The sequence below is a fragment of the Ranitomeya variabilis genome, chromosome 6 (genome assembly GCF_051348905.1).
Source record: "Ranitomeya variabilis isolate aRanVar5 chromosome 6, aRanVar5.hap1, whole genome shotgun sequence".
Taxonomy (NCBI): domain Eukaryota; kingdom Metazoa; phylum Chordata; class Amphibia; order Anura; family Dendrobatidae; genus Ranitomeya; species Ranitomeya variabilis.
In genome coordinates this window covers 400,779,753-400,806,233 of record NC_135237.1, presented here as the reverse complement: position 1 = coordinate 400,806,233, position 26,481 = coordinate 400,779,753, and the positions used below count along the sequence as shown (strand labels likewise).

The 26,481-nt window shown below is 47.2% G+C and overlaps 2 protein-coding genes across 3 annotated transcripts in view; one reads left to right on the top strand and one right to left on the bottom strand.

Annotated features, from left to right (window-relative positions):
• Positions 1-214: 214 nt before the first annotated feature.
• CEP192 (centrosomal protein 192) overlaps positions 215-26,481 on the top strand; it is a 241,915-nt gene continuing 215,648 nt past the window's right edge. For both annotated transcript variants that reach the window (XM_077270146.1, XM_077270147.1), the window contains exon 1: positions 215-354. The gene's annotated coding sequence lies outside the window, so the exon portion shown is untranslated. The remainder of the gene's footprint in view (positions 355-26,481) is intronic.
• Positions 1,435-8,782, bottom strand: LOC143783290 (uncharacterized). Its single transcript, XM_077271698.1, has 4 exons — positions 8,317-8,782; positions 8,000-8,162; positions 6,557-7,209; positions 1,435-1,439 (listed from the first exon to the last, which is right to left on the bottom strand). The coding sequence occupies exons 1-4, from the start codon at positions 8,411-8,413 to the stop codon at positions 1,435-1,437; spliced, it is 918 nt and encodes a 305-aa protein (XP_077127813.1). The 5' UTR covers positions 8,414-8,782.

The window sequence follows — 26,481 nt, the reverse complement described above, 5'->3', positions numbered from 1 at the left end:
TATGGACGTCGCCCCCTGGCCTGGAGGCGGCGTGCTGCGGTTGCAAGCATCTGATAAACATACCACCGGCCGTTATGTATGTAATGCGCATGCTCCACTGTTACTAGCTCCTTTTCTTGGCAGCAGGACAGCTAAGCCCCTCCCACCTCGCTGCCACTGGCCCCACACTGTCCTCTGACTCCGCCCCCTGCCAGTATGGGACAGCAGGGTGACGCGCGCTGCAGTTTTTGTACAGTTGCTCCGCCCCCCACAGCTGAGCGCTCACAGCGGCGGACCGGAGAGTGTTGTGCTCGCTCTCCCGCGTCCTGAGGGAGTTTCCGGTGCGCTCTCCCGGGAGCCGGCGCTGCTAGCCAGGTATATATGACTGCGCCGAGCGGGTTGTACCGGCCGGGTGTGCGGCTGCACGGAGCTGACAACTTTCTTGTGCCAGGAGTCTGGCCATGGGAGGTGGGGGAGTGTCTGTACGTAACGCGGTGTGTGGACGCGCGTCCTTACGTCGGGTACAGCGGCTGCTGTGTAGTCTCGGCTACTCCAGTCCTCCGTGTCCTGCGCCCCCGCTGACAGGGACTCGTACATGGCGGCAGGCCTGGTGTGCGGCTCTTGTGCAGTGCACGGGGAGCTGGGAACTTTCTCCTGCGACCTCCCAAAGAAAAGCCCTGTGGTGTGCGCATGTGCGGTTGTACTACAGAGATGCCAGTGCTCCGTGACTGCAGCCATAGCACAGCTCCATGTGTCCGCACACCCTGCTGATAGCGCTGCCACCCATCACCTGTTTCTCTGGAATTAAAGGGGTGGTCCTTTCTTTAGGAAACTTTGGTCTATGATCTGCGGGAGTCCTAATAAAACAGGCTCAGTATTAGGCCGGGGTCACACTTGCAAGTGGTAGTACCATTCCTTCCAACTTTTGAAGAAGGGAAAGAGGGACAAAGGTTGTGGCACGTGAGGACCCCTCTATTCTTGATAACTAGCCTTGCTGACAGCGGGGGGATTGCTGTGTTTTGTCTGGCTGGTTATCAAAATTAGGGGGGAACCCACACCGTTTTTTTTTTTTTTTTTTTTTAATTATTTATAGTGCTGGAGCTGCAGATGAAAACTCCCATCGGCTGCTCCTGCTGTCACTGTAATTATCAGCTGTAGGTGTCAGATGATAGGAGCAGTAGTCCCATCAGCTGACGCCGGTGATCGGAGCTAAAGTTTATACCTCCGATCACAGCTGAGCACTCCCCGATGTCATCTGACAGCGTGGAAAGTGCGGCTCTCTGATGATTTCCCGCCGATCAGAAGCGGTGTTTGCTGCACTGTCATGCATATGACAGCGTGTCAAACACTGTAATGTGTGTGCATGAGATTTCTGAAATCTCATAGGCTTTGCTGGTAATGTAAAAAGCAGCTGAAAATTAGTATAAAAATGCACCAAAAGCGCCCTGTGTGAACTTACCCTAAAAAGCAAATACAAGGTATCCAAAACACACCACTCAAAGGAGGTATATAAGAATAACTACAAAGCCGTCCAAAAGCATAGCCTGCTGCTACTCCACTTTACCACTTTTCATCTTGCTTGAGTAACTTTTTCTCTTATGTACCTCTTGTTTCATAATACTTGTGATTCATGATATTTTATATTTTGTATTATACTCTTTTGAATAAAATTTAATATTTTAGTATTGCTCTCTCCCTAGTGGTGTGTGTGGATACTTTTAGTACCCACTCTCTTGGTTGCATATAAGAATAGTAGACATTTTATTAAAAAATTATTACATGTTAGGCTGGGTTCACACTACGTTTCCCCAGTCCGTTAGACGGACTGCGTTACACCGTGGCATAACGCAGTCCGTTCCGTTAACGCCGCCATTAAGCCCTATGTCAGACGCATCGTTTGCGCAGGCCCAAAATCCAACATGTGCTAGGGATGTGCCGTCATTGAGTGACGGATCCTGGGACGCGGGCTGCAGCGTTTCCGGGTCCGTCACGGCTAGCGCAGATAGAGCATCTGCTAGCTCTATCTGCGCTAGCGCGCTGGCATGTCGGCACTTGCGTTAACGCAGCTCATTTAATGCATGTTTTGAACGGGCTGCTTAAACGCAATGTGAACCTAGCCTTACAAAGAAGACACGAGTTAAGGGTTTGAACATGAGACATGTAGGAGGGCTCAAATAAAAGTGGAAAATACTCAAGTAAAAATGAGTGGTCCTAAAGAAACCCGGGTTGTCAAAATTGTAACAAAATGCATACTGTATAAATCGTAGTGACCATTAAGGCTACGTTCACACTTTGCGGGTTTTGCCGCGGATCCGCAGCGGACTTGACACAGCAGTTTTCCATGCAGGGTACAGTACAATGTTACCCTATGGAAAACAAAACCCGCTGTGCCCACGCTGCGGATTTCCGCGGAAAAAGCCGCGTGGCTTTTCTGCGGAAAAAAAGGAGCATGTCACTTCTTGGTGCAGAATCGCAGCGATTCTGCACCCATAGAAATGCATTGATCCGCTCACTTTCCGCATGGGGCTGTGCCCACGTTGCGGGAAGTTAAGCGGATAATGTGCAGATGGTACCCGGGGTGGAGGAGAGGAGACTCTCCTCTAGGCACTGGGAACCATATTTTGGTGTAAAAAAAAAAGAATTAAAATAAAAAATGATGCTATACTCACCTCTCAGCGCTGCCCGCGGCGTCCTGTCTCAGTTGCTGTGCGAGCAGGACCTGTGGTGACGTCGCGGTCACATGACCGTGATGACGCCGCGGTCACATGACCGTGACGTCACGAAGGTCCTTGTCGGCACAGCCGCCTGCAGCAGCGGGGAGATCCGGACATCAGAGGGTGAGTATAACCAATTTTTATTATTTTTTACATTACTATTGATGCTGCATATTGCTGCATATGCAGCATCAATAGTATAGGCGGAAACCTGCAGTGGAAACCGCGGAACAAACCGCGATAAATCTGCAGGGATAACCGCAGCGGTTTTGCCCTGCAGATTAATCAATTCCGCTGCGGGATTAACCCCCAGAGCAGGCCGCAAAGTGTGAACGTGGCCTAAGACAAACCACAAAGTAAAGAATATATGTTAAAGCTTGCCCACAGGTGCAGTATTAACGCCTGTTCACAGTACCACAGACACCCCATCGTGCATTTTGCGGATGTGCTTTCTCTCCTTGAACCGGACCGGGGGCTTCTGACATCGGCGTACTATTACTATGCCCAATGTCATTAGAAATTAATTTCTTACATTCCCATCTTGACGTTTTCCACCCAATTTGGCACAAGTAAAGCTACGTTCACATTTGCGTTGTGCGCCGCAGCGTCGTCGCCGCAACGCACAACGCAAACAAAAACGCAGCAAAACGCATGCACAACGCTGCGTTTTGCGCCGCATGCTTTCAACGCATGCGGCGCAAAACGCAGCGTTTTTTGTAAACGCAGTTGCGTTTTCAACAAAAAAACGCAGCGTTTTGCGCCGCATGCGTTTTTTGTGCAGTGAGTCATTCTTCATCCCACCCACAAAAAAAAGTGTCTACACAATAGATAAGGGCCACCAATGGCTAGAAGAGGGTTGGTGTTTATGTAATTGTGTATATATACCATGGCAGACATGAATTCCTCCCATTTTGCTGGTATTCATGATGGAGCGTCCCATGGACAGTATCGTCATGGATATGGAGATGGAATTTGCCTTGGCTCATGCCTATGCTGTCGCCTGTGCTCATCAAAGAGAAAGAGAAAAACGGAGATGGATTAATCGCCGATTTTGGATACACCCTATCTTGGAAGTCCGGGAGAGCCGTGGAGCATACCATAGCTTGTTTGGCGAACTGAATGAGAACCTGGAGAAATATTTCGAGTACACCAGGATGTCTCAGGAGAGCTTCTGGTATCTTCTGCGTCGGGTGGAAGGAGCCATTAGCAGGCAGGATACTCAGCTCCGGAGAGCTATATCCGCAGAGGAGCGGCTGCTGGTGACTCTACGGTACGTAGCTGTTTGAATGACTGAGATATGTTCGGCTACGTTCACATCTTCCCTTTTTTTTTTTTTTTTTTCTTAATTTTTGTTGGGGGTGGTATGGTCAATGTACTTTTATAAATTGCAATGTACTAATGTAATTTCTTTATCTTCTTGGCAGTTTCCTGGCTACCGGAGAGACCTTGCGATCCCTTCAATTTCAGTTCCGGATTGGAGTCTCCACTCTCTCCGGAATTATTGCTGAGACCTGCCGCGCTTTGTGGGATAATCTCCGGGAAGAATTTTTACCCGTCCCTACAAGCGATATCTGGTTGGCCAACGCCGAGAAATTTGAGGAAGTGTGTTCGTTTCCAAACTGTATTGGCGCGGTGGATGGCAAGCACATACGGATTACCAAGCCAGGGAAAAGTGGATCCCTTTTCTACAACTACAAAAAATATTTTTCCACTGTGCTGATGGCAATTGCCGGTGCGGACTGCCGTTTTCTCGCAGTCGACATTGGTGCGTTTGGCCGTTCAAATGACTTGCGCACATTTAAAGACTCGGATATGGGCCAAAAATTATATGGCAACAATTTCAATTTCCCCCAGCCACGACCTCTTCCCCACACCGAAGGCCCTGCGATGCCATTTGTTGTGGTTGGGGATGAGGCATTCCAAATGTCTGCCAACCTATTGAAACCCTACTCCAGTCGGGGCTTGGACCATACGAAAAGGGTGTTCAATTACAGACTGTCCAGGGCCAGAAGGACTGTGGAGTGCGCCTTTGGCATCCTTGTCTCAAAATGGCGGATATTAGGATCCGCCATTAATCTGAAAACTGAGACAGTGGATGAGGTGGTGAAGGCGTGTGTGGTTCTCCACAATTTTATTCTGGCCAAAGAGAGACTGAACGTTGATCTCGATGAAACCATAGCCAACCCATTGCCCAATTTCCATGATCATCCTCTGAGGACAAGTGTGGAAATTGCGCAGATGAGGGATCGTCTTGCGGCCTATTTTGTGTCAGATGTTGGCCGTCTGTCATGGCAAGATACAATGGTGTAGTAAACTGTTGGACTGTATTCTGGTGTGACTATGCTAAAAATAGTTCACCAATGTAATGTGCCTTATCTAAAAAACTTGGAACCCTTTGTTTTTAAAATGTTGTGTTTTAATAAAAAAATTTTCTTAAGTTTTCTACCCTGCTTCAAAGACAAAATTTATACCATACCATATAACATATTTATTTGTTTGTCAGATCGCCGTGTATCGTTGTGTTTGACAGCAAAATCAACGATACCAGCGATGTTTTACAATGGTAATCAGGGTAAATATCGGGTTACTAAGCGTAGGGCGGCGCATAGTAAACTGATATTTACCCTGTTTCCCAGTGTGAAAGTTTTTAAAAAAAACAGTACATATACTCATCTTCGCGTCCCCCGGCGTATGCTTCCTGCACTGACTGAGCGCCGGCCGGAAAGTGAATGCACAGCACAGCGGTGATGTGACCGCTCTGCTGTTAGGGCCGTCACTCAGTCAGGGCAGGGAAGCGGACGCCGGGGGACGCAATTCTGAGTGTATGTACTGTTGTTTTATTTACATTTAACACTGGTAACCAGGGTAATCATCGGAAGCGCGGCGGCCTGCGCTTAACAACCTGATGTTTACCCTGGTTACCCGGGGACCTCGGCATCGTTGGTCGCTGGAGAGCTGTCACACAGACAGCTCTCCAGCGACCAAATAGCGATGCTGCAGTGATCTGCATCATTGTATGTTTCGCTGCAGCATTGCTAAGTGTGAAGGTACCTTTACGGTATGTGTCCACGTTCAGGATTGCATGATGATTTTGTCACGATTTTTCTTCAGTATTTGTAATACAAAACCAGGAGTGGAACAATTAGAGGCAAAGTGGAATAGAAACATATGCTCCACTTCTGTATTTATCACCCACTCCTGGTTTTGGGTTACAAATACTTATGTAAAATCATGACCAAATCCTCATGCAATCCTGAGCGTGGACACATAGCCTTAGTGATTGAAAACACCTCATACACTTTTATTGTTTGTGAACACCTCATACAGCAATGAGAGACACACCAAAAAAGGCAAAATAAAAATGGTAAAAATAGTGTCTGACATTGCATATATGAGTTGTTTGAAGCACAAAATATGTGTAGACGGCGCACGGTGTGACTTGCTGAGAAGTATACAGGTAAATAAGAGCAAATATTGTATTACAACCAAAATTTTTTATTGGGGGGAAACAGAAAAAAAAAAGGGGAAATAAACTTAGGGGGTATCAACCTGTGCCACAAAGGGGGAATGGTATGTATCTTTTTCGGAATGGGGAGCGGAAAATGAGGATGACGACGACAAGGAGGAGGAGGAGGATGTGGACCTATAGTCCAGGAGGCTGGATGGCAGGTCTAATGGGGAGCAAACCGCCACCTCTGCAGGGGAGGGAGGAGGCAACACGAGCCTTTGTGAGGTTCTTGGTTGGCTCTGGCTGCTCCTACTGCGGCTAGAGCCCCTACGTCTACTTGTTGTTTGTACTGGAGCAGCCAGAGCCTCAGTGCGTGTCCTCTTGCTTTTCTGTTTTCTTTTTCTTTTTTTTCCACGATCTCCCCTAGAATGATGGCTGCGGGAGGATGAGGGCCTGGCAGGAGCAGAAGTCGGCGGCACACTGCTATGGTGCCTGTGGTGGCGTCGCTCGGCACTTGGACCAGGGTGGGTTGGCTGGAGTGGCTCTGCAGCAGTAGTCGGAGTCATGCTAGCCAGCGACGGTACTACTGGCAGTGTCGCTGACTGCATGCGCCGAGACTGCTGCAGAGCCCTCACGTAGGAATTGTTGCAGTCCTGCATCACCGAAATCTGGAGTTCCGGCGTAAGGTTTTCCACCATGCCTTTAGCAATTGTGCTTAAAAAATGCTTTGCCGGATTTGAGAGCTCGGCTTCCAGGATTTCAAGGCGCCGTTCCATACTGGACATTTTATCGCTCAACGCCTTGAAACCGTTCTGGAACACCGTGCCCAAGTGCAAAAATTCGGGCATGACTGACCTGTCCGAGGCCCGCTGGCGCTGTCGGGAATTCCCGAACGAAGGTGCGCCAGAGGCCTCGGGCAGGGGAAAACCTGATGTACCGGCAGCCGGTTCTCCAGATGATGGTGGTGCAAGCCTGCTGTCGCTGTGGGAGGGCTGTGACGGGTCAGATGGCGATCCATGAAGTTCCGCTTCACAGGGGGGAGCTCGCTGGAGGGTGCTGCTGTGTGTCCTGTGAAAAGATAAGGAAAAAATTAGTCTTCAATTAATAACCTATCACATACGCCAACTCCTGTTAAAAAATTAACATTACATGACACATCAATACATTACAATCCCCTCTCACAGTCTGTGTTGCCTATAATAAATTGCTGATTGTTACCGCCAGCTGACCATTAGGGCTGACGATAACAATCATGGACATACCTACGGTAGAAAATGACTGGTCATTCCCGCTGCAAAAGTCAATGCATACCTCTGTCATCGTTTTAAAACATTTAAAAAAAAAAAAATCTTTCTTGATGCTGCCTATGCCGCAAAATTAGTAAAAAATTTAAATTAAAAAAAAACATTTATAAAAAAAAATAAAAAAATAAATACACTTTGCTGATCTGATCGCAGGAACGGCCATGACGTTAGGATCATGTGATCCAGACGTCATCATTATTCATGCGATCAGAACTACCCTGACTCAGAACGTAACCTGTCATGGACTACAATGACTCACGCCTAACCAAAAAATTACTAATGGGCTATATACCATTCCACTAGGGTAAAAGGATGGCCAAAATGCTACAATGACTACATGGATGGCCAATACACTATGTTCCTTTGGAAATATACTATGTGTATATGTAGCTAGAACGTGTACTATGTGGCTGCTATATAGTGGCCTGGCAATCTACTATGTGGATGCACAATGTACGTGGCTGGGCAATGTACTATGTGGCTGTGCAATATGCTATGTGTCTGGGCAATGTACAATGTGGCTGTGCAATATGTTATGTGGCCAAAATACTTACTGTCGGCGGGTAAGGACCGGTCTTAGGAACTGGAGGGCCCTGTTGTATTTGTACGGCACCGACTTGGACGCAGCAGCACCACTCCGAGCTTGCTCCTCCGCAGCACGGATCCCCTTATTGAAACGGTCCTTCATGGATCGCCATCTGGTCCTCAACTTTTTCACTGTGAATGTAAAGACAAAAAAATGGTTACATATTTAGCATTTTAAAAGGATAAAACAACCGTGAGCGATGCAAAGTTTAGGCGTTGATCGCATCACACACGGTTGTGTTTATCCTGGCAAGATGGGTCATAGCAGCGTATCTGCAATACTCACTAAAGTTGCCTTTGGCCTTCGCTGAGGCACTGTCAAAGCCATCCCACAGCGACTTTGCCACCTCTGCCCACAAACTCCTCGACACCACCTGGTCCATGTGCCGAGGGTCACGGCTGTCCCACAACGGGCCACGCTCCTGGATGCTGGAGATCAGGAGCTCCACATCTATGCCACTGTCTCCTTGGTCCCGTTGTGAAACCTAGAAAAATTAGAAAACAAATAGGTTAAAAATATGCAAATAATAACAACCACCAGTACCTGGAATGATAGGTACCTTTGCCCTATCCTTTGCCATTTGATGTATGTATATTGATGTTTTCTACACCTGTGTTTTGGAATGTTTGTGTGCAGGGAGTTCAACTTTATTTTACCTTCCCCCAATACTTGCTGCCCTGAAAATCTATAATGTACAAAGGCCCCGTCTCACATAGCGATTTACCAACGATCACGACCAGCGATACGACCTGGCCGTGATCGTTGGTGAGTCGTTGTGTGGTCGCTGGGGAGCTGTCACACAGACAGCTCTCCAGCGACCAACGATCAGGGGAACGACTTCGGCATCGTTGAAACTGTCTTCAACGATGCCGATGTCCCCCTGCAGCACCCGGGTAACCAGGGTAAACATCGGGTTACTAAGTGCAGGGCCGCGCTTAGTAACCCGATGTTTACCCTGGTTACCAAAAAAAACCATCAGTACATACTCGCCTTTCGGTGTCCGTCAGGTCCCTTGCCGTCTGCTTCCCGCTCTGACTGTCTGCCGGCCGGAAAGTGAGAGCAGATCATAGCGGTGACGTCACCGCTGCACTCTGCTCTCACTGTACGGCGGCACTCAGTCAGAGCAGGAAGCAGACGGCAAGGGACCTGACGGACATCAGATGGTGAGTATGTACTGTTTGTTTTTTTTACATTTACGCTGGTAACCAGGGTAAACATCGGGTTACTAAGCGCGGCCCTGCGCTTAGTAACCCGATGTTTACCCTGGTTACCAGTGAAGACATCGCTGGATCGGTGTCACACACACCGATTCAGCGATGTCAGCGGGACCTCAACGACCAAAAAACGGCCCAGGCCATTCCAACACGGCCAGCGATCTCAAAGCAGGGGCCTGATCGCTGGTACGTGTCACACATAGCGAGATCGCTACTGAGGTCGCTGTTGCGTCACAAAACTAGTGACTCAGCAGCGATCTCGCTAGCGATCTCGCTATGTGTGACGGGGGCCTAAGCTTAGTAAACATCCCTAGTGAAAGCAGGATGCTCCTCAAATGTAATGTTCCTCACAGCAGGATGCTACTGAAAAAAAAATAAATAAAGAAAAAAAATACTCACTCGCCGGCCTGACGCCACATCTTGGCCCCGATCTCTCTGCTCCCGCTGACCGTCTTCCCCCTCACTTGAAGAAGCCTTGAAGAATTGTATACAAAAATTATTGTCAATGCTACAAATGGCAGCGAATTGTAAGCAACTAGACATAATTACTCACCGCACTCCCCCGCGCCGATTGGCTATGCTCCGAAGAACTTGGCATTCTTGCAAGTTTGTTCTGCAATGAAAAAAATGAGCAAAAAATTACATCCAATGCCACATACAGTAAAATAGGCCCAAAACATTAAAACAACCACAAATGACTGTTGACTGATAGGACAATGCAAACTCAAAAAGCGACACCACAACGCCATACATTGCAAGAGAATACAATAGAAGAAACAATACAAGAATAGAACCAAATAAAATTCAGAAAAAATAGACACCAAAAAATTTCTACTGGAAAAAAAAAAGGCACAATGAAATAAAGCCAACTTATGAACGCCATAATTTACAATTACAACAAGACATAATCCAAAACAACACCATCTGGTGACATCCACCAAAATACATAAGAAAAAGGCGCTAAATAACATTCTAGATACTAAGCAATAAACATTACGGGACAACCGCTGTTACAATATACAGCAACCCAAAAGATAAAACATAGTCCAAATGAAAAGAAAACACAATAAATTTTAAAAAAAAGGCCCCCAACTAAAAAAAAAAAAAAGAGGCCATACTACACACTTCTCAATGGAAACATTCAAGAAAGGAGATACATACGGAAGCCATGGGGAAAACGACATAAAACCATCAGTTAAAAAAAAAAAAAAAAAGGGAAAATACAATTGAAAATAGAATGGCATAGCAGCACAGAACAATACAATACAAATGAAACATCATAAATGCAGCCCCCCCACCAGCAAGAAAAGACACTCAAGGAAAGAAAAAAAAATGCCAACAGCATAAAACACAGCAAGACATGAGCCAAGAAAATGCCATACGGATACCCCCAACAATAGAAACCAGAAAAACATGCAACAGAAATTTAACATAAAAATCTGCCAAATTTAAAGACATTGAACAACCGCATGACACCAGAACAACCCCAAATCCATAAAACCAATCCAAAACCAAGCAAGGCCGGTGACAATAAACGCCATCATATAACGCCAGAAGTACATCAAAACAAGATTAAAAAACACAATTTTTCACTAACAACCCACAGTGCCATAACCGTACAATAGCACAGACCAAACATTGCACAAATTAAATCCAAATTAAAAAATATGCAAAGAGAAATATATACTTACAGGTTTGGAAAGCAGATTCTCCTCTCAGTCTTGTCTGTAGTGAATAGCCTTGTGAAAGACAATGCCAAACCCCTTTTTTTATATATATACCGTATATAGTGTTTTTTTTTGGTCTAGACAAAAGTCTAGACAATGTTTTGCATTTTTTATTGGAAAACGCATGCGTCGTACAACGCACCACGACGCAAGTACTTGCGTCGTCTGCGTTGTCAATACAAGTCAATGGGAAAAAAGCCGCATCGACGACGCAAACACGACGCAAACACGACGCATGCGTTTTTTCCAAAGTCTGCGCCGCCCAAAAAATGCAACATGTTGCGTTTGCCGCGCCCTGACAGGTGCGCCCTAACGCCGCATGCGGCGTACAACGCACCAAAACGCATGACAACGCATGTACATGCGGCGCCATGCGGCCCCAATGTTAAAGATAGGGCCGCACGCCGCATGCGTTTTGGTGCGGCGACGACGCTGCGGCGCACACCGCAAATGTGAACGTAGCCTAAGTGATGAACAGGGAGAGAGGTTTCATAAAGATATTTCTACACTGGAGAACAGTTATCCAGGTCACTGGAATCCCAACATAAGATGGGATTACTGCTGTTTTTTTTGCAAAGGGCACATGTGACTTCTCACAAGGGCAAAAGCAGATGTCTGAAGCACAGGTAGCAGGACTGGGCCTTGCTCAAGTAAGACTTTTTGGACTCATACTCACTTGCGTGAAATACGGCCGAGTCTCGCATGGTAACACCCGGCTCTGCCGCCGGCACTTGGGAGTGGAGCGTGCAGCTCCATGTATTGCCGACGGCAGAGCCGGGATTTAACCTGCGAGACTCTGCCGTATTTCACGCAAGTGAGTATGAGCCTTTAAATTGGAATACGAGATTTTTAGTAATTTTTGTTATTCATTTACATTTTGATATACTGTTTACTACAAAAACTTTGATGTAGATCTGGTGATTGTCGGAGTAAAACTTGTTCTGTGCAAAATTACTCAATGCTTTCCAGGTGCTTAATTTATTTGGCCAAACTTATGCATAACACAATTTCCTGACGTGTTATAATAATTTTGACTTTGGATTTGGAATATGCACACTCAATTTTGTGTAGGACACATGGTTTTCAACCAGTAGCAGATGAAAACTTTTTTTTTTGTTATTGTTGTGCTGTGTATAGACAGTGATGGTCTGGTCATTGGGACCTGCACAGATCGCCAGAATAGAGCAACCTTTACTCCCCCACACCATCTCGTTTGACTGGCAGTGCACGTGCAGTCTAATGGGGGATTTAAGTTCCCCATTCTGACTATTGATTCTGATACTGCTGCATCCTGTCCCCCTCAATCATTGTATGTTGAGTACTTTCATGGTGTGTGTAAAGGGTTAATCGAGGGTTTTTATTTTAGTTTTTAAGCACATAGAAAAAACAATAACGGGCAAGTAGTTGGTACCTACCCGGCACAGAGTAGTGGCTGATTCTCCTGCCAGTAAGGCTATGTGCACACGCTGCAGATTTGCCTCTGGAATGTTTTGTGCGGATTCTGCATCTCTTGGCAGAAAACGCAGGTGCGAATTTGACGCATTTTTATGCGGATTTTATGCGTTTTTACCCCTGCGGATTTCTATAATGGAATGGGTACAAAATCACTGCTGATCCGCACAAAAGAAGTGACATGCTCCTTCTTTTAACCCCTTTCTGACCTCGGACGGGATAGTACATCCGAGGTCAGATCCCCTGCTTTGATGCAGGGCTCCGCGGTGAGCCCGCATCAAAGCCGGGACATGTCAGCTGTTTTGAACAGCTGACATGTGCCCGCAATAGCGGCGGGTGAAATCGCGATTCACCCGCCGCTATTAACTAATTAAATGCCGCTGTCAAACGCAGACAGCAGCATTTAACCGGCACTACCGGCCGGGCGGCCGGAAATGAGCGCATCGCCGACCCCCGTCACATGATCGGAGGTCGGCGATGCTTCTGGATGGTAACCATAGAGGTCCTTGAGACCTCTATGGTTACTGATCCCCGGCAGCTGTGAGCGCCACCCTGTGGTCGGCGCTCATAGCACACCTGCATTTCTGCTACATAGCAGCGAACATCAGATCGCTGCTATGTAGCAGAGCCGATTGTGTTGTGCCAGCTTCTAGCCTCCCATGGAGGCTATTAAAACATGGCAAAAGTAAAAAAAAAAAAAAAAAAAAAAAATGTGAAAAAAATATGAAAAATTAAATCACCCCCCTTTCGCCCCCTTCAAAATAAATCAATAAAAAAATAATCAAACCTAAACATATTTGGTATCGCCGCATTCAGAATCGCCCGATCTATCAATAAAAAAAAAAAGCATTAACCTGATCGCTAAACGGCGTAACGAGAAAAAAATTTGAAACGCCAGAAATACTTTTTTTTGGTCGCCATGACATTGCATTAAAATGCAATAACGGGCGATCAAAAGAACGTATCTGCACGGAAATGGTATCATTAAAAACGCCAGCTCGGCATGCAAAAGAATAAGCCCTCAACAGACCCCAGATCATGAAAAATGTCTATGAACTTGTAATGACCTGAAGAATCATAATGGCAGGCCAGTTTTAGCATTTAATGAACCTAGCAAAAAAGCCAAACAAAAAACAAGTGTGGGACTGCACTTTTTTGCAATTTCACCGAACTTGGAATTTTTTTCCCTTTTTCTAGTACACGACATGGTAAAACCAATGATGTCGTTAAAAAGTACAACTCGTCCCGTAAAAAATAAGCCCTCACATGGCCAAATTGACGGAAAAATAAAAAAGTTATGGCTCTGGGAAGGAGGGGAGCGAAAAACGAACACGGAAAAATGGAAAATCCCAAGGTCATGAAGGGGTTAATCCGCAGCTTTTCCATGTGGAATTTTCCGCACCATTAGCACAGCATTTTTTTCTCATTGATTTACATTGTACTGTAATTCACTTGCGGATCTGCAGCGTTTCTGCATGGTAATAAACGCTGCGGATCCGCCGTAAATCCGCAATGTGTGCACATAGCAATAGGCTTCTTTCCCATTTCCGTCATTCGGGGTGCGTCATAATACAGTGAAGTGACGTAACGACGGATGTTGTGAAAATAGTGGAAAACGTGTGTAATGCATCCAGTTCCTGCCTGTATTTTCAGGTATAAAAAAAATCCTTCCGGGCATGCTCAAAATGAAAAAACGGGATACATCGCTTGATTCCTGTGTTTGACGGTCAGCGACGGATCCTGCGTCCATAGGCTTCCATTATAGCCAACGACGGACAGTGCGATTTAGCCTACGCGATGGCGCGTTTTGGCGGCCCCTCCCACGATCCTGGCGCTTCTGGTTTAGGACGAGAAGCGCCTTTTGTGTTCTCGGGGGCCATCTTCCTGCCCCCTCTTCCGGATCCGTACACCTGAATCACCCGTCCCCTCTAATCTGCAGGGGATGGGCTGGAACTGGCCCACAGGATCAGAGCCCAGATCTGGACACAAGATCTGGGGCGCATCTGCTCAGGGTAAGGGTCCGCGGCATTATTCCCCTTCTCAGTTAGCCCTTGTATAATTTCTGTAGGAAGCCATATTAAGGGGCTCATAGAAGGCTACATGTAATTCCTGTCAGTCTGCATAACTCGTCCCCCAAATAGGCTCAGGAGTCCCCCACTGTCACTGAGCCAGTATACCTAGTCCCCCTATGTGGACTTCGTCACTGTCGCAACCCATGGCTCATCTGGCCAAAGCGACTGAATTCCTCCGTGGACCGCACGACTCCTTTGACTGAGACAGATGGAGCCCCCCCTACCAGGGGGCCGTTGGCTAGTAAAGGCCGCAGCATTCCAGAAATGTGCAGGTGTCTGGAAAACGGCATGTAGTACGTCTACTGAGCTATCATGTGCCTTGGCATCCTTGAGCACCGCTCCTCGCTCTAGCGTACAGGTCTTATTGAAGCTGTTATCCACAATCTGTATTTTGACGAGGACTCAGACTCTGCTCCGAATCACGCTACCCTTCAAAGGACTTTATTCTCTCATAGAAAATTTGCCAGCCACCCGGACAAGGAGTGTCTGGATAAGCGATGCAATAGGATGCCATACCTGGGCGGATTTTCAGAGGCGACAGGTCCCGTAAAGGGCACCGATCTCCTCACACCATCAACATTCAAGCGCATTGAGTGGCCCCATATATCTTCTCCTGCGACGTAGGATGCCATGCCTGGGCTGTTTTGAGAGGCAATGGGTCCCTTAACCCCTTAATCCCATATGACGTACTATCCCGTCAAGGTGACCTGGAACTTAATTCCCAGTGACGGGATAGTACGTCATATGCGATCGGCCGCGCTCACGGGGGGAGCACGGCCGGGTGTCAGCTGACTATCGCAGTTGACATCCGGCACTATGTGCCAGGAGCAGTCACGGACCGCCCCTGCCACATCAACCCCCGGCACACTGCGATCAAACATGATCGCAGTGTTCCGGCGGTATAGGGAAGCATCGCGCAGGGAAGGGTCTCCCTGCGTGCTTCCCTGAGACCCTTGGAGCAACGCGATGTGATCGCGTTGCTCCTAGGGTCTCCTACCTTCTCCCTGCAGGCCCTGGATCCAAAATGGCAGCAGGGCTGCATCCGGGTCCTGCAGGGAGGTGGCTTACCAGCGCCTGCTCAGAGCAAGCTCTGGTAAGCCTGCAGCCCTGCATGTCAGATCGCTGATCTGACACAGTGCTGTGCAAAGTGTCAGATCAGCGATCTGACCCTATAACATGATGCCCCCCCCCCCCCCCCCCGGGGCAATGTTGTAAAGTAAAAAAAAAAATATTCACACATGTAAGGGTATGTGCACACGTTCAGGATTTCTTGCAGAAATTTCCAGACAAAAACCAGACATTTCTGCCAGAAATCCGCATGTGTTTTTTTCGCCCTTTCTTATGCGTTTTTTTGTGCGTTTTCTTCACGTTTTTTCCCAATGCATTAAATAGCGGAAAAAACGCGAAAAATCTGCAAAATTAATGAACATGCTTTTTTTACCGCCATGCTTTTTTTCGCGGAAAAAAACGCATCATGTGCACAAAAATTGCAGAATACATTCTAAATGATAGGATGCATATGTATGCGTCTTTATCGCGAAAAAAGCGCGAAAAATCCTGAACGTGTGCACATAGCCTTTAAAAAGAAATTCCTAAATAAAGAAAAAAAATATATATTGTTCCCATAAATACATTTCTTTATCTAAATAATAAAAAAATAAAAGTACACATATTTAGTATCGCCGCGTCCGTAACGACCCCACCTATAATACTGTCCCTCTAGTTAACCCCTTCAGTGAACGTGGTAAAAAAAGAGGCAAAAAACAACGCTTTATTATCGTACCGCCGAACAAAGTGGAATAACTTGCAATCAAAAAGACTGATATAAATAACCATGGTACCGCTGAAAACGTCATCTTGTCCCGTAAAAAACAAGCCACCATACAGCATCATCAGCGAAAAAAAAAAAAGTTATAGTCCTCAGAATAAAGTGATGCAAAAATAATTCTATTTTCTATAAAATAGTTTTTATCGTATAAGGCTATGTGCACACGTTGTGGATCTCCTTGCGGATCCGTAGCGTTTTTTGCGGTGCAGAAACGCTGCAGATCCGCAATTGATTTACAGTACAATGTAAATCAATGAGAAAAAAATCTGTGCACACTTTGCAGAAAATCCGCTGCGGTTTAAAAGAAGTAGCATGTCACTACTTTTTTGAGAATCTGCAGCGTTTTTGTACCTATTCCATTATAGAAATCCGCAGAGGTAAAAAAAAGGCAGCAAATCCGCAAAAAAACGCTGCAGATACGCACAAAAAACTCGACAAATCCGCAGCTCCGTTTTCTGCCAGGAGAGGCAGAATCCGCACCAGAAATTCCTAAGGCTAATCCGCAACATGTGCACATAGCCTAAAAGCGCCAAAACATAAAAAAAATCATATAAATGAGGTATCGCTGTAATCGTACTGACCTGAACAACTATAACTGCATTATCAATTTTACCAAACATGGAATGGTATAACCGCCCCCCAAAAATTCATGAATAGCCGGTTTTTGGTCATTCTGCCTCACAAAAATCGGAATAAAAAGTGATCAAAAAATGTCACGTGCCCGAAAATATTAACAGTAAAAACGTCAACTCGTCCTGCAAAAAACAAGACCTCACATGACTGTGGACCAAAATATGGAAAAATTATAGCTCTCAAAATGTGGAGACGCAGAAACTATTTTTTTGCAATAAAGTGTCTTTTAGTGTGACACAGCTGTCAATCATAAAAATCCTCTAAAAAAACTCGCTATAAAAGTAAATCAAACCCCACTTCATCACCCCCTTAGTTAGGGAAAAATAATAAAATTAAAAAAATGTATTTATTTCCATTTTCCCATTAGGGCTAGGGTTAGGTTTAGGGCTAGGGTTGGGGCTAGGGTTTCAGTTAGAATTGGGGGTTTCCAGTGTTTAGGCACATCAGGGGCTCTCCAAACATGGCGTCCGATCTCAATTCCAGCCAATTCTGCGTTGAAAAAGTAAAACAGTGCTCCTTCCCTTCCGAGCTCTCCCGTGCGCCCAAACAGGGGTTTACCCCAACATGTAAAATAAAAATTTGGGGGGCTAAAAAAAAACATTTTTGTGGGAAAAAAATGATTTTTTATTTTCACGACTCTGCGTTATAAACTGTAGTGAAACACTACAAAGTTCCCACAACACATCTAGATAAGTTCCTTGGGAGTCTAGTTTCCAAAATTGGGTCACTTGTGGGGGGTTTCTACTGTTTAGTTACATCAGGGGCTCTGCAAATGCAATGTGACGCCTGCAGACCAATCCATCTAAGTCTGCATTCCAAATGGCTCTCCTTCCCTTCCGAGCTCTGCCATGCGCCCAAACGGTGGTTCCCCCCCACATATGGGGTATCAACGTACTCAGGACAAATTGGACAACAACTTTTGGGGTCCAATTTCTTCTGTTACCCTTGGGAAAATACAAAACTGGGGGCTAAAAATAATTTTTGTGGAAAAAAAAAAGGATTTTTTTATTTTCACTGCTCTGCATTATTAACTTCTGTGAAGCACTTGGTGGGTCAAAGTGCTCACCACACATCTGGATAAGTTCCTTAGGGGGTTTACTTTCCAAAATGGTGTCACTTGTGGGGGGTTTCAATGTTTAGGCACATCAGTGGCTCTCCAAACGCAACATGGCATCCCATCTCAATTCCATTCAATTTTGCATTGAAAAGTCAAATGGCGCTTCTTCCCTTCAAAGCTCTGCCAAACAGTGGTTTACCCCCACATATGGGGTATCGGCGTACTCAGGACAAATTGTACAACAACTGTATGGGTCCATTTTCTCCTGTTACCCTTGGTCAAATAAAGCAAATTTCAGCTGAAGTAAATTTTGTGTGAAAAAAAGTTAAATGTTCATTTTTATTTAAACATTCCAAACATTCCTGTGAAACACCTGAAGGGTTAATAAAGTTCTTGAATGTGGTTTTGAGCACCTTGAGGGGTGCAGTTTATAGAATGGTGTCACACTTGGTTATTTTCTTTCATATAGACCCCTCAAAATGACTTCAAATGAGATGTGGTCCCTAAAAAAAATAAAAATAATGATGATGTAAAAATGAGAAATTGCTGGTCAACTTCTATCCCTTATAACTGTCTAACAAAAAAAAATTTTGTGCCAAAATTGTGCTGATGTAAAGTAGACATGTGGGAAATGGTACTTAAGTATTGTGTGTGACATATCTCTGCGATTTAAGGGCATAAAAATTCAAAGTTGGAAAATTGCGAAATGTCCAAAATTTTCGCCAAATTTCCATTTTTTCACAAATAAACGCAAGTCTTATCGAATAAATTTTACCACTATCATGAAGTACAATATGTCACGAGAAAACAATGTCAGAATCATCAGGATCCATTGAAGCATTCCAGAGTTATAACCTCATAAAGGGACTGTGGTCAGAATTGTAAAAATTGGCCCGGTCATTAACGTGCAAACCACCCTTGGGGCTTAAGGGGTTAAAGGGCACCGATCTCCTCACACCTTCAACAGACGAGCACATGGGGTGTTGCCTCCATGTATCCTCTTCTGCAGCCAGACCTAATGCTGGACAACCATCCCTGTCCACCCGGGGGCCCGAACTCTGTGGGTGTATAGAGGTATTCTTTTTGGCGTTCGAGCAGCCCCAATTGCTTAGCGAATGATGCAAGGAGGCGGGCAGTCCCTCTCCACTTCCCTGTTAAGGTGATTGTGGATCAAGGGTTCATCACTTTAACCCTACACTGTCAAAGACAGCAGCGACAGCAAGAGATATTTATCCTGGCCTGTGCATTCTAACACCTGGCAATTTTCTCCGGGTAACCCCTCTAAATAATAATGTTTATTTTTATATAGCGCTAACATATTCCGCAGCGCTTTGCAGTTTGCACGCATTGTCATCGCTGTCCCCGATTGGGGCTCGCAGTCTGGGTTCCCTGTCAGTACGTTTTGTAATGTGGACGGAAACCGGAGAACCCATTGGAAACCCACGCGGGCACTGGGACAACATACAGACTCCTTGCGGATGTTGTCCTTGGTGGGTTTTGAACGCGGAATCCCGGCACCTCGAGGCTGCAGTGCTAGCCACTGATCCACCGTGTTACCCCTCTACCCTTCATGGGGGCTAAAGTAATGGGCTCCTGATCGGAGACCTTAACTACTTCGATTCAGCGGAGGCAGTACAGTTGGCCAATCAAATCTCCTGAGCGGGAGACTATTTAGTCCATCCATAGAAAAGAAAGTTGATTGGCACATACCGTCCCTTGCAACAAAATCCTTTATTGTGGCATCATCATACCAACAGCAGGCAGATAAAACAGTGGAGCAAATACAGACGACGATCGTTTCACGCTTACATTGCGCTTCAACAGGTCCTGTTTATTTTTTTTCTTTCAAATGCACATTGACCTTCTGAGGCAGGACCTTGTACAGTCAGGTGTATGCCTTAAGGTACCTTTACACTAAACGACTTATCAACGATCACGACCAGCGATACGACCTGGCCGTGATCGTTGGTAAGTCGTTGTGTGGTCGCTGGGGAGCTGTCACACAGACAGCTCTCTCCAGCGACCAACGATCAGGGGAACGACTTCGGCATCGTTGAAACTGTCTTCAACGATGCCGAAGTCCCCCTGCAGCACCCGGGTAACCAGGGTAAACATTGGGTTACTAAGTGCAGGGCCGCGCTTAGTAACCCGATATTTACCCTGGTTACCATTGTAAAAGTTAAAAAAACAAAAACAAAAAAACAGTACATACATTCTGATGTCTGTCACGTCCCCCGGCGTCCACAGGGTTAAAACTGCTTTCGGCAGGAGCGCTGCTAATATGCACGCGCTGCTGCCGAGAGCTTCCCTGCACTGAATGTGTCAGCGCCGGCAGTAACAGCGGTGACGTCACCGCTGTGCTCTGCTTTATGGCCGGCGCTGACACATTCAGTGCAGGGAAGCTCTCGGCAGCAGCGCGTGCATTACCAGCGCTCCTGCCGAAAGCAGTTTTAACCCTGTGGACGGCGGGGGACGTGACAGACATCGGAATGTGAGTATGTACTGTTTTTTGTTTTTTTTTTTTTAACTTTTACAATGGTAACCAGGGTAAATATTGGGTTACTAAGCGCGGCCCTGCGCTTAGTAATCCGATACTTACCCTGGTTACAAGTGAACACATCGCTGGATCGGCGTCACACACGCCGATCCAGCAATGACAGCGGGTGATCAGCGACCAAAAAAGGTCCTGATCATTCCCATCGACCAACGATCTCACAGCAGGGGCCTGATCGTTGGTCTCTGTCACACATAACGAGATCGTTAGCGGGGATCGTTGCTACGTCACCAAAAGCGTGATGTTGCAACGATATCGTTAACGATATCGTTGTGTGACTCAGCCTTTACCTATGCAGTGCAGTTCATGGACTTTGCATATAGGAGTTAAGAAACAAAAAATGCCTGAAACTGTCTCCTCTGTCTCCAGGCTTGACCAGTCTAGAAATATGGGAATGAGCTGCCCATGGTCTTTAACAGGCTGCCGTAATGTCACAATGGCAGATAATCACTGGGCCCCAGGGGCGTAACTACCGCGGTCGCAGGGGTCGCAATTGCGACGGGGCCCGCAGTGCTTAGGGGCCCACCCAGTCCAGCAGACTGGGCGGGCTCCTAAGAACTCTAAGCTACAAAATGGGCCGCCGGCCCTTTAAATAATTCTTCCTTACAGGCCCTGCTGCGCGTGCACTCGCGATCACGGGTGGGACTGCACTTGACCCGCAGCAGAGCCCCTCCACCGCAGAGAGCCGCACACCACTACTATAGCTGCCACTGCTCTGTGCGCACAGGACCTGTGATGAGGTCACAGGAGGGGAGGAGTTGGAGTCACATGATCAAGGGCTTCCGTGTAGTGCAGGACAGTAGTGCAGTGCTGTTTGTCATCATGCTGGAGGAGGGTAAGCTTTTGTGTGAGGTCAGGAGGGGTTTGGGTGGATGTAGCAGAGCAGTGTGTGTATGAGGTGTACGGAGCGGAGCCGGGTGTGTATGAGGTGTACGGAGCAGAGCTGGGTGTGCATGAGGTGTACGGAGCGGAGCCGGGTGTGTATGAGGTGTACGGAGCAGAGCTGGGTGTGCATGAGGTGTACGGAGCAGAGCCGGGTGTGTATGAGGTGTACGGAGCAGAGCTGGGTGTGCATGAGGTGTACGGAGCAGAGCCGGGTGTGTATGAGGTGTACGGAGCAGAGCCGGGTGTGCATGAGGTGTACGGAGCGGAGCCGGGTGTGTATGAGGTGTACGGAGCGGAGCCGGGTGTGCATGAGGTGTACGGAGCGGAGCCGGGTGTGCATGAGGTGTACGGAGCGGAGCCGGGTGTGTATGAGGTGTACGGAGCGGAGCCGGGTGTGTATGAGGTGTACGGAGCAGAGCCGGGTGTGTATGAGGTGTACGGAGCGGAGCCGGGTGTGTATGAGGTGTACGGAGCGGAGCCGGGTGTGTATGAGGTGTACGGAGCGGAGCCGGGTGTGTATGAGGTGTACGGAGCAGAGCCGGGTGTGTATGAGGTGTACGGAGCGGAGCCGGGTGTGTACGAGGTGTACGGAGCGGAGCCGTGTGTGTACGAGGTGTACGGAGCAGAGCCGTGTGTGTACGAGGTGTACGGAGCGGAGCCGTGTGTGTACGAGGTGTACGGAGCGGAGCCGTGTGTGTACGAGGTGTACGGAGCGGAGCCGGGGGTGTACGGAGCGGAGCCGGGTGTGTACGAGGTGTACGGAGCGGAGCCGTGTGTGTACGAGGTGTACGGAGCGGAGCCGTGTGTGTACGAGGTGTACGGAGCGGAGCCGTGTGTGTACGAGGTGTACGGAGCGGAGCCGTGTGTGTACGAGGTGTACGGAGCGGAGTCGGGGGTGTACGGAGCGGAGTCGGGTGTGTACGAGGTGTCGCATCTCTGCTTCAGGAAAATGGCCGCCGCGATCTCCATCTAGGCACGCGCGGCATCCTGCGGCCATTTTCCTGAAGCCGCGGCCAGCAGAGCGCCGCTTCTGCGCACGCGCGGCCAAAGGAAGATGGCCGCCCCCACCGATCACCAATGAAATGTCGCACATCACGCTATTTTCACTCCCCTGTGCAGTGGATTCGGGACCTTGGGCATGCGCACACCACTACGCCACCAACGGAAAACTAAGCAAGATCTGGGGGAAGACACCACGCCCATCTGACCAGACCAGCCTGATTGACAGGCGAAAACGACTACTTTGGTAACGTATTTCGGCAGCATAGGTGGGGAATCGGGGTCCACAAAATACACTATTGCAATGCACAGCTCAGGCCCTATTTAACAGTATTTTTATCTCATACGGAAAAAACGGGGTGACAGGTTCCCTTTAAGAGAAAGCCAAAATAACCCCGGGACAGAAGGCGAGAGCAGGGGGGAGGTGCGGGACAGAGCCGCTTTAGGCTAGTTTCACACTAGCGTTAACTGCAATACGCCGCAAATGCGTCATTTTGCCGAAAATACGCATCCAGCAAAAGTTCTTGCTGGATACGTTTTTTCGTCATAGACTAACATTAGCGACGCATTTGCGACGCATTGCCAAACGTCGCGTCCGTTTTGCGACGCTTGGGCGTGTGGTAGTGGACCGTCGGGAGAAAAAAACCTTACATGTAACGTTTTTTGCTCCCGACGGTCCACTTTTTCCGACCGCGCATGCGCGGCCGGAACTCCGCCCCCACCTCCCCGCACTTCCCCGCACCTCACAATGGGGCAGCGGATGCGTGGGAAAAATGCATCCGCTGCCCCCGTTGTGCGGCGGAGACCACACTAGCGTCGGGAACGTCGGCCCGACGCACAGCGATGGGTTGTTCCCGACGCTAGTGTGAAACTAGCCTTAGTCAGGAGAAGCTGAGGAGCTGCAGCCGGTTTACATCAGCCACCCCTGTACCAGAGAGGAGATTGTGAGTTGTGTATATGAGCTGGTATCTCTGGTGTGTGTGTGTGATAACTGTAGTATGTGTGTGATATCTGTAGTATGATGTGTGTGTGTGTGTGATATCTGTAGTGTGTGTATGTGTGTGTGTGTGTGATATCTGTAGTGTGTGTATGTGTGTGTGTGTGTGATATCTGTAGTGTGTGTATGTGTGTGTGTGTGTGTGTGTGTGTGTGATATCTGTAGTGTGTGTGTGATATCTGTAGTATGTGTGTGTGTGAGGCAGCGGCGTAACTACTACGGTCGCAGCTGCAAGCGGCTCTGGCAGGTCAGGGGGCCGTGAGTCCCCTTGAGCCTGTCTCCCTTATGCTTGTGTCCCCATGTGCCAGTCTCCCTTGCCCATTAGTCCCTGTGTGTCCCCATGTGCCTGTCTCCCTTGTCCCCTTATGCTTGTGTCCCTTGTCCCCGTGTGCCAGTCTCCCTTGCCCATTAGTCCCTGTGTGTCCCCTTGAGCCTGTCTCCCTTATGCTTGTGTCCCCGTGTGCCAGTCTCCCTTGCCCATTAGTCCCTGTGTGTCCCCATGTGCCTGTCTCCTATGTCCCCTTGTGCTTCTGTCAGTCTCCTTTGTCCCCTTGTGCTTGTGTCAGTCTCCTTTGCCCACTAGTCCCTGTGTGTCAGTCTCCCTTTCCCACTTGTCCCTGTGTGTCCCCTTGTGCTTGTATCCCTTGTCCCCTTGTGTCAGTCTCTTGCTCACTAGTCCCTATGTGTCCCCTTGTGCCTGTCTCCCTTGTCCCCTTGTGCTTGTCCCTTGTCCCCGTGTGTCAGTCTCCATTGCCCACTAGTCCCCTTGTATCAGTCTCCCTTGCCCACTATTCCCCGTGTGTCAGTCTCCCTTGCCCACTAGTCCGTGTCCCCGTGTGCCAGTCTCTCTTGTCCACTAGTCCCCGTGTGCCCTTTGTGTCAGTCTCCCTTGCCCACTTGTGTCAGTCTCCCTTGCCCACTAGACCCCTTGTATCCTTCTCCCCTGCCTCCTAGCCCCCATGTGTCCCCTAGTGCCTGTCTTCCTTGCCCCCTTGTTCCCTCTCCTCTGCCCCCTCGTCACCATTTGCTCGTGTCTTTGTCACTGCCCCTGTATGGAGGGGCTGCATTATACTATGAGGGGGGGGCTGCATTGTATTCTATGGGGCTTACATTGAATTTTATGGCGGGGGGGGCCCCATTTGGAAGTTCGCACCGGGGCCCATAACTTTGTAGTTACGCCACTGCTGGGCCCAGAAGTCCCATACCAATTACATAGACATCACAGCTGAGCCCAGTAATTCTCTGCCCTTTTAGGTTTATGCAGCCTTTCCTTAGATCCGCTTTAGGAATTTGTGTGTAACTTTGTGCAGTTTGGTGGCTAATCTTGTCTTTGACAGGCTCTAAAGGTGTTTTCACATTGCGTTCTGACACTTGGTGCCGGCTGAGTGAACATGTGCTTTGTTGTGCATAATTTTCAAGAGTGTCCGTCTTCTGTAGACATATACACCTGAAATGATGCATGACAGAGCGCATGTCCACTCTGCTGGCACCATTATAGTCAATGGGCCCCGTTGGCGCATATGTCCATATCCCGATTTGTGGGGGGTTTACACCGAAGCCCCGACAGAGCCACCGAACAGGTGCCGGAGCGCAATGTATAAGCACCCTTAGAGCCTTTGTCAAACACAAGATTAACCACTAAACGGCACAAAGTTACACACAAGTTAGTTTTTTGCAGCGGAAACTCGCCTCCAAATCTTTATCAAAAACACACAACTTCTCTAAAGCTTGGAGTTTTTGCTGCAGAAACGCAGCAAAAATATAGTGTTCAGTGACAGAGCCAATTTGGTACTTAATGACCGAGCCAATTTTTACAATTCTGACCACTGTCACTTTAAGAGGTTATAACTCTGGAACGCTTTATCGGATCCCGCTGATTCTGAGATTGTTTTTTCGTGACATATTGTACTTCAAATTAGTGGTAACATTTCTTCGATATTACTTGCGATTATTTATGAAAAAAATGGAAATATGGCGAAAATTTTTAAAATTTTGCAATTTTCAAACTTTGTATTTTTATGCCCTTAAATCAGAGAGATATGTCACAAAAAAATAGTTAATAAATAACATTTCCCACATGTCTACTTTACATCAGCACAATTTTGGAAACAATTTTTTTTTTTTTGTTAGGGAGTTATAAGGGTTAAAAGTTGACCAGCAATTTCTCATTTTTACAACACCATGTTTTTTTTAGGGACCACGTCACCTTTGAAGTCATTTTGAGGGGTCTATATGATAGAAAATAACCAAGTGTGACACCATTCTAAAAACTGCACCCCTCAAGCTGCTCAAAACCACATTCAAGAAGTTTATTCACCCTTTACGTACTTCACAGGAACTGAAACAATGTGGAAGAAAAAAATGAACATTTAACTTTTTTTTGCAAACATTTTACTTCAGAACCATTTTTTTAAATTTTCACAAGTGTAAAAACAGAAATTTAACCACAAATTTTGTTGTGCTATTTTTCCTGAGTACGCCGATACCCCATATGTGGAGGTAAACCACTGTTTGGGCGCACCGCAGAGCTTGGAAGTGAAGGAGCACCGTTTGACTGTTTCAATGCAGAATTGGCTGGAATTGAGATCAGACGCCATGTCGCGTTTGGAGAGCCCCTAATGTGCCTAAACAGTGGAAACCCCCCACAAGTGATACCATTTTGGAAACTAGACCCCTTAAGGAACTTATCTAGATGTGTGGTGAGCACTTCGAACCCCCAAGTGCTTCACAGAAGTTTATAACGTAGAGCCGTGAAAATAAAAAATCGCATTTTTTCTACAAAAATGATCTTTTTGCCCCCAAATTTTTATTTTTACAAGGGTTACAGGAGAAATTAGACCACACAAGTTGTTGTGCAATGTCTCCTGAGTACGTCGATACCCCATATGTGGAGGTAAACCACTGTTTGGGCGCACCGCAGAGCTTGGAAGAGAAGGAGTGTCGTTTTACTTTTTCAATGTAGAATTGGCTAGAATTGAGATCGGATGCCATGTCACGTTTGGAGAGCCGCTGATGTGCCTAAACAGTGGAGA